This window comes from Orycteropus afer, unplaced genomic scaffold (assembly GCF_000298275.1).
Source record: "Orycteropus afer afer isolate SDZICR_OR568_19922 unplaced genomic scaffold, OryAfe1.0 scaffold00627, whole genome shotgun sequence".
NCBI lineage: Eukaryota > Metazoa > Chordata > Mammalia > Tubulidentata > Orycteropodidae > Orycteropus > Orycteropus afer.
This window is the reverse complement of record NW_006922214.1, coordinates 836,094-844,423: the sequence shown is the minus strand read 5'-3', so window position 1 is coordinate 844,423 and position 8,330 is coordinate 836,094. Positions and strand designations below refer to the sequence as shown.

General features: G+C 39.3%; 1 protein-coding gene across 1 annotated transcript; it reads left to right on the top strand.

Moving 5' to 3' along the window:
* Positions 1-303: 303 nt before the first annotated feature.
* On the top strand, positions 304-6,458 carry ZSCAN16 (zinc finger and SCAN domain containing 16). Its single transcript, XM_007956501.2, has 3 exons — positions 304-690; positions 1,976-2,105; positions 5,938-6,458. Exons 1-3 carry the CDS (start codon positions 304-306, stop codon positions 6,456-6,458), a joined length of 1,038 nt encoding a protein of 345 aa, XP_007954692.1.
* Positions 6,459-8,330: the final 1,872 nt, after the last annotated feature.

The window sequence follows — 8,330 nt, the reverse complement described above, 5'->3', positions numbered from 1 at the left end:
ACAGATGAGGTCTGTTAACTCTAGTCTACATAAGTGACTTGCTCTAGCTCATACTGTAGAACCCAGATTCAAACCTATGTCCAGACTTCACTGTTCTTTTGTACTGCCTCCTATATGACACTATTTTCTCTGAGTCCACCTTGTTGGTTCAACTTCCTTAGTGTGTTCATGTTTATACCAGCTTTTGTAATTTCTCTATGGTAACATTTATGCCTTAGGAGTCTCTCTTAAGGCAAGATCGTAAGTGATTTTTTTTCTTGAATCAATCTCAGGGAATTAATCTCCTGAACAACGAAGCCCAGAATGGCCATAGCCCTGGAACCTGCAGAACAGAACGGACTTCTGGTAGTGAAGGTAGAGGACCATTCCTGGAGTCAGGACTCCATCTCACAAAAGAGCAGTCCTCACAGGAGAGAACTCTTCAGACAGCGCTTCAGGAAACTCTGCTATCAGGATTCACCTGGCCCCCGTGAAGCTCTTACCCAGCTCTGGGAACTCTGCTGCCAGTGGCTGAGACCGGAGTGTCACACCAAGGAGCAGATTTTGGACCTGCTGGTGCTGGAACAATTCCTGAGCATTCTCCCTAGGGACCTGCAAGCATGGGTGCAGGAGCACCATCCAGAGACTGGAGAGGAGGCAGTGACTGTGCTGGAGGATCTGGAGAGAGAGCTTGATGAACCAGAAAAGCAGGTGGGAAAGGGGCACTCATTTGGCTGGCAGTAATCAGAGTACATAGACCCAGCCAAAGCAAAAGCGTATGAAAGAACACCTGAAGGTATTTAAGATGTGTAGCTTATGGAAGGAACAATACTTAGGGAGAGCTCTAACTGCCAATGTGAAATAACTAAAGTATGATTGAATAAAGAGAAAAGACATTTGATTCTATGTCAGTTTAGAAGGCTAGGATCAGTGGAAAGATACAGGAAAGCAGACAGGTATGAGGGGGAGGGAGAATTTTCTAACATTTATATTGTTGTTGTTGTTGTTATATGCCATCGAGTCAGCCCCGACTCATAGCGACCCCTCCTTAGGTTTCCGAGGCAGTATCACTACAGAAGTAGATTGTCCAACCTTCCTTCCGAGGAATGGCTGGTGGGTTTAAACCACCAGCCTTCTGGTTAGCAGTCAAATGCCTTAAGCACTACGCTACCAGAGCTCCCTCTAACATTTATAGCCACCCATAAATAAAATGGCCTACCTTGGAATGTAATGAACTCCCTGTCCATAGAGGTTCAAGCAGTTCTCAAGGATATTATAGAACAGTACTACTGTCCAATAAACGTATAATATGAACCATATATATAATTGAAATTTTTGGCTAGCCATGCTAAAAAATAAAAATAGGTGAAATTAAATTTATTTTGTTTAATCTACAATGTTTAACCATGTATTCAATATAAAAATATGAACTACTTTACAGTCTGGTATTTTTTTGTTTTATAAATCTTTGAAATTTGATGTGTATTTTACACATACAGTATATATCAATGTAATATCTCAGTGTGAACTAGCCACAGTACAGTTATAGAAGTAATGCCCTCATTTCATAGAAGTTGGGGTAGATGATTTTAAGGTTTCCTCCAAGCCCCGAGAGCCCTGGTGATGACCAAAAGGTCAGCAGGTCAAACCAACCAGCCACTCTACAAAAGAAAGATGTGTCAGCCAGCTTCCTTAAAGATTTACAGCCTTGGAAATCCTATGGGGACTTTCTACCCTAAAAGGTCACTATGAGTCAGAATCAACTCAACACCAGTGGGCTGGGTTTGATCCTGGGCTCCAAGTTTCAAGATTATAAGACCCCGGACCTCTACAGGCCAGTGGGAGAGCTACTTTGCATTTATTGCTATTTGCAATTGAATGAGAATTTGTCCCCTTTCCTATGTCTCTAGCAGATGCTGCTTTTGAACTTTTCTCTGAAGTTTTCAGTTCCCACAAAATCTACCTTACAATCCCAATCTACCCTCATTATTCCCAGGTCTCAGCCAATTCAGAAAGACAGGACATATTCTTGGACAAGTTGGCCCCCTTTGGAAGGCCACATGAGTCACTAACTATCCAGCTCCATCCCAAGAAGACCCAGCTGGAGAAGAAATCCCAAAGGAATGGTAAGCAGCAGAAGTTTTTGAGTATGTGAGGGAAGAGGTGGCTACTTAGTTTAGAGAAGAGCTTTCTCAAATCCATCTTCTCCTTTTAAAGTTTTGCCTGCTTGACCTTTACCTCACTATGGAAGATTTTATCCCCCTTCCTACCTTTGCCCCACACTAAAAGAATTAATGCCTAAGGCATCTGACTGCTAACCAGAAGACTGGTGGTTCAAACCCACCAGCCACTCCTCAAAAGGAAGATTGAGCAATCTGCTTCTGTAGAGATACCACCTTGAAAACCCAAAGAGGGGTCACTATGAGTTGAATTGACTTGATGGCAGTAAGAGTGAGTGAGACTTAAAAGCTGCAATCTAGCCCAAAGAGTGTTGGAGGGAGTTGGCATTGGTTTTTAAATACCCTTTCAAGTTATGTGGTGATTCTACTTCCAAATTTCCTTAAATTTCTATTTTGAAATGGGAGACTTTATGAACATCCTCATATGAAAGAAGTAGGGGAGAGAAAGTAAGTGCAATAGGCTGTTTTGTATTTGTCCCTATCAGGTTAACTAGGTTCGGGTTGCGGTTAGGTCCCCCATTCTACTACTCAACTCACTAATTAAAAATCAGGGCATCTAATATATCCCCAGGCTACACAAAAAAAGGCAAATTTTAAATCCCTGTTTGCCCAAGCCTTACCCTTTTCAATGTTCCCTACCCTTTCTCTAGAGGCCCTCATGTCCACAGTACCTCCCCTAAGCAGGACATTACCTTCTGGCCTACTTTGAATTCCATTCTCTTTACTTAAAGTTTACCAGTATGGTTCTCTCATTTCAGGGACTTTGTCTAATCTGAAAAACTGTTTTGAGCTGAGATGTTTCTAGTTCATTTCTGCTATGTATAATTAAAGAGCCTTTCAGTGATTTAACTCTAGAGGTGGAGTGTTGGATATTGGTTGGCTTTAGAGGTGAGGTTGAGAACCTCCTGTTCTGTTCATTCTTTGCTCTTTCATTAAACATTTATTGAGCAGCAGCTATATGTCATGCTAGATGTAAGGAATGCAAAGATAAGATACTTGAGCTCCTCTCTTCAAGTAGCAGAAGGAAGTAAGCAGTTGCAATTATGTGTAATAATTACTAGAGATATACTGAGGAGCTATATAGTTGCACAGTGGTTAAAGCACTGGGGTGCTAACCAAAAGACTGGCCACCAGCCACCCTGTGGAAGAAAGATGAGACAGCCTGCTTTCATAAAGATATACAGCCTTGGGAACTCTATGGGGCAATTCTACTCTGTCCTGTAGGGTTGTTGTGAGTCAGAATTGACTCAATGGCAGTAGATTTTTTGGGTTTTTTAGAGATATACTGTGAGCTATGGAGAAAAGGACCACTGTCCTTATGGCAGACCTGCAAAAGTATCACAGGGTAGATTTGATTGAACTGAAATGGTTAAATGGATAGAAATTAGGAAGGTGACATTCCAGAGAGAACAGTGAGTCAAAACATGAGAATATCACACATTCTAAGAAGAACAACTTTTCTGAGTTTGATTTTGATATGACAAGATTTTGCAGAAGGAAAAGCAAAGACCAATTAAGATTCCTGAATGACAGGCTGAGAAAATGGAACCTCATCCAATCAGGTAGAGACCTATCTTATTATTTTAAATAGATGAATGGGTGACATATAATTGTGTTTGAAAAGATCATTGTCCATAATTGTTTTTAATTTCTATATAGTAGAAAAAAAAGATTAGAAGGATTCTCCAATGTAACCAGTAGTATCTCAACATAGTGAAATAGAGTGCTTCTCTAATTTCCAAAGTCTTTAAGTGTATGAGAACTCAACTGTAGGAGGGAGATAAGGTATAAACATGAGGCAGAGGGTGGAGCCAGGGGTACTCTAAAATATAAAGAAGAGTGGAGCAGAGGGGACAGGAAGAGAAAAGGAAAAATCAAGAGATAAGAAATATTTTAAGAAATAAAAGCAAAAGATATGATTGGATATGGTAGAGGGAGGTAGGCACTCTTAATATAATCCTAAATCTGTGGCTTAAGCCACTAGGTGAATAATGGTGCCAGTAATTGAGATAGGAAAACCAGAAGGGGGCATGTTGAACCAGTATGTTGATGTTTAAGAACATTTGTCCAAATAGTATGGGGGTGTCTATGATTTCCAACATTCACTCTAATTATTGCCCTAATGAACTTAGCAATACTTCTGTCACACATTATACTTTTCAGAGTGCTTTAATATACATTCTGCCATCTGATCATCCAAACACTAGGTAAAGAGAAGAACACAAGTGATAAAGAAACTGAGGTGGGTATCTGCCTAATTTTAAACAGTTATCACCAGAACCAGGACTAGAATCTGGACATTCTGGCTCTAATCTAGTCTTCATAATTTACAGCCAGAGATACTGGCATTTAGATATGTGGTATTTAGATTCCAAAGCAATATTACCTTAGAGCAAATAATCAAACTTTGAGAAAGTCTTGCCAGGTAAAAAATGACTAAAGGGAGGAAGGTGAGATTTCAGGAAGATTTGGGGGGAAAGGGACATGGTGATGGCAATGAGGAATGGCTAGGCCAGAGCCAGAGTTCTCCATACCCAGGCCAGGTACTGAAATGTTCTGGAAAGACTCTCTGCTTCTTCCATCATAGCCAAGTTGTTGAGTAAACCACTGAAAATCATCTTTAACCATTTTACAGAATTATTGCACAGCTGGGATCCTTAGGTTTAATGGTAGTCTTCAAGCGGTTTCAGCATGACCAAATGACTTCTACCCTCTCTACCATCATCAAAACAGCTATTTTCTTGTAGAATTCAACTCAACAAATATTTTTTGAGTACTTGTTACATGCCAAATTCTATGTTAAGTTTGAGGATTAGGAAGAGAGAGAACATTCAATTTGGGAAATCAAGGAAGACTGGAAAACACAGCATTTGAGATGACCCTTGAATAATGGATAGACCAATTGATCTCAAAATATCGTCCCTGGACCAGAAATATGTCTCAGTAGGAAACTAGTTAGAAATGCACATTCATGAGCACCATCCCAACTTACCAAATCAGAAACTCTAAGGGGTGGTGGGGCCCAGAAACCTGTGTTTTTAATAAGCCATCCAGGTGATTCTGATGCATAGTGAAGTCTGAGAACCACTGATCTAGGTAGGGTTCTGACAGGAGGATATCAGTTTCAGACAAAAAGATTCAACCTAGCACATACACCAGACTACCCACTGTTATTTCCTGCTCATCCTTCCTCTGTTTACTCTGCCCTGCCTGCTCTCGCTCTGCTTCCAGCTAATTATTACTCTTTATAAATGCTTCCCTCCTTTATTGGTTCCTCCTCACTATATTCCTGTCAGAACCCTAATCTTATTATCCTCTCTAGTCACTTTCATTTGCTTTTACCCTCACTTACCACCTCTGTTGCAGGCCTCTGTATGCTTCTTCCAAACATTTACCTCCCTCCTCATTCCCCATCTCTGTTCTCCAATCTCTTGTCTATCCCTCTTAATTTTTCTTGGCATATCTACAGTCCCCATTTACCATTCTGCCTTTCCACAGGATTTCCAGGTAGCCCCTCAATCCACACTTAATCTCACTTCTTAATCCACTCCTAAACACTATATTCTGCTGCTCTCTTTCAAACTGGCCTCTTCTGAATTTCTTCCCTATATTATGAATCTATGCTAGTACCAAAAATAAGATAGTACTAGGTATCTCATTTGTATTGTATGTGACTTCTCACTATAGCATATTTTATAATGTTTACATGTTCTTTTTTTCCATAGGCTTTTTTCTTCTCAATCTAAAACAGAACCTATTTGTGTAATGTTTGTTATAGGTGATAAAACCAGGACTAAGCATCAAGAGTTGACCCAGAAAGAGGATATGCCCAAAAACATGGAGACCCTTGGGGAGATAAACAACAGATTTGATGGAGCCATTCCTCAGCATCCTGAATCCAATGATGCTCCTGAAAGTGGGAGCAGATTACAGTGGCAACAAAGGGAAAGAAGACGATATAAATGTGATGAATGTGGAAAAAGTTTCAGTCATAGCTCAGACCTTAGTAAACACAGGAGAACTCACACCGGAGAGAAGCCCTATAAATGTGATATGTGTGGAAAAGCCTTCATTCAGCGCTCACATCTTATTGGACATCATAGAGTACACACTGGAGTAAAACCCTATAAATGCAAAGAATGTGGAAAAGATTTCAGTGGGCGCACAGGTCTTATTCAGCATCAGAGAATCCACACAGGTGAAAAACCTTATGAATGTGATGAGTGTGGGAGGCCTTTCCGCGTGAGTTCAGCCCTTATTCGACATCACAGAATTCATACAACAAACAAACTCTATTAATATGCTGAAAGTACAAAAATTCCTTCAGATGCTCTGGCCTAATTAGTTATCAGAGAATATCTTAGAGGCTTTATGAGTATCCTGAATGTGGGCAAAATTTAAATCATTATTAAAAATTTCTGTGGTACCAGAGAATATAATTAAATAAAATTAAAATTAAATAATTAAAAATTTAATTTTAATTAAAATTAAATAAAACCCTTTATTTCTAAATTAGTTCAGTTTGGGGAAGAAGTAACAGTTATCCTTTCAGAATGCCTAGTCAACTGACGATGCTACTCACTTGCAGCCCAAGAGAGCCATGTTTCCTGGTTGAAAGATAGTTGAGTTCCAACTTGCTCTGCCCTAGCTCCTTTTCATCTGACTACCTATTGAATGGCTTTAAGCAAGACTTTTCACATCTTTCTCTGCTTTCATTTCCCCTTCTATGAAGTAACAAATAGAGGCCTACCATGTATGTTAAGGAGCTCTGGTGGTGTAGTGCCTTAGCATTTGACTGCTAACTAGAAGGTTGGGTGGTTCAAAGCTACAACCACTCCATGGAAGGAAGACTGGGCAATCTACTTCCATAAAGATTTACTGCCTCAGAAACCCAAAGGGGGTCACTGTGAGTTGGAATCGAGTCAATGGCAGTGAGTTTGTTTTTTTGTTGTTGTTTTTTTTTTTTTGGTTACCAGGTATGTTAAGAGTATAAATTAAAATAGATGTAAAAACTGCTTTTGAAATTACAAACTAAAACAATGCTAATTATTTATTTTCCATCATTACTGACTATCTTGTTATCTAGTGCTGCCTTAACAGAGATACCACAAGTAGGGGGTTTTAACAAACAAATTTATTTTCTCACAGTTAAGGAGGCTAGAAGTTCAAGTTCAGGGCACCAACTTCAGAAGGCAGGGAAAGTTCCTTGTCTCTTTGCAGTTTCTGGTCCTCGATTCCTTGCTGATCTTCACGTGGTGAAGCATCTGTCTTCCCCCATCTGTGCTTACTTGCTTCTGTGCCTGATCTGGTCCTTTTATATCTCAACAGTGATAGGTTTAAACCACACCCTAACTGATATGGCCTATTAACCTAACAAAAGAAAACCTTACTCCCAAATGGAATTATATCCACAGGTTTAGGGATAAGGCTTTTCAACACATTTTGGGAATACACAATTCAATCCCTAACACTGATAAAATGGTCTAAATATTCCCTTTTTATCTGAAAGGGGGGGTCATTTTGTGGGAAATTTTTGCTTTGCCGATGATAAACAAGAGGAGGCTATTAGAAAAGATAGTAAACTTAGGAAAACATTAACATGCAAAGGAAAGCAGTAAGTGAGCAGGAGCTGTTAGGGATCTATAACTTTGGATAAATCACTTCCCTTTTGGGTTTTAGGTCATTGTAAACAGAAGGGGAGAGGTTGATCTAATAGCCTTATGGGGGTATTTAAATCTAAACTTAAATGAATTCAAATGAAATAAAATGAAAAATCCAGTTCCTCGGTCACATAAACCAAATAGCCACATCAGGACAGCTACCCTGGACAGCACAGACAGAAACCATTTATTTCTATGAAGTTTCTAATGGACATTGCTGGTCTAAATCGATTACTGGTAAGGTACCTTCCAGCCTTGACATTATGTTATTCTGAATTCAGAAAAGCAACTAAAGACACTCCTGAGGAGGCTACGATAACAATAGGAGATAAAATGCAAACATCTGAAAAGAAAATAATTTAGTAATGATAACTTTATGACATTTTTCAGCCTTAAAAAGAGAAGTGTACTATAATTGAAGGAAAATTATTATTAAAGGAGATACCATGATCTAATATAAATTGAACACTTAAATTATCACCTAAAAAAAAAAACCAAACTCACTGCTGTC

Coding starts and splice junctions, on each gene's coding strand:
- ZSCAN16 (XM_007956501.2), top strand. CDS start 304: ATGGCCATAGCCCTGGAACCTGCAGAACAGAACGGACTTCTGGTAGTG. Junction 691..1,975: donor TTGATGAACCAGAAAAGCAG/GTGGGAAAGGGG, acceptor CATTATTCCCAG/GTCTCAGCCAATTCAGAAAG. Junction 2,106..5,937: donor GAAGAAATCCCAAAGGAATG/GTAAGCAGCAGA, acceptor TGTTTGTTATAG/GTGATAAAACCAGGACTAAG.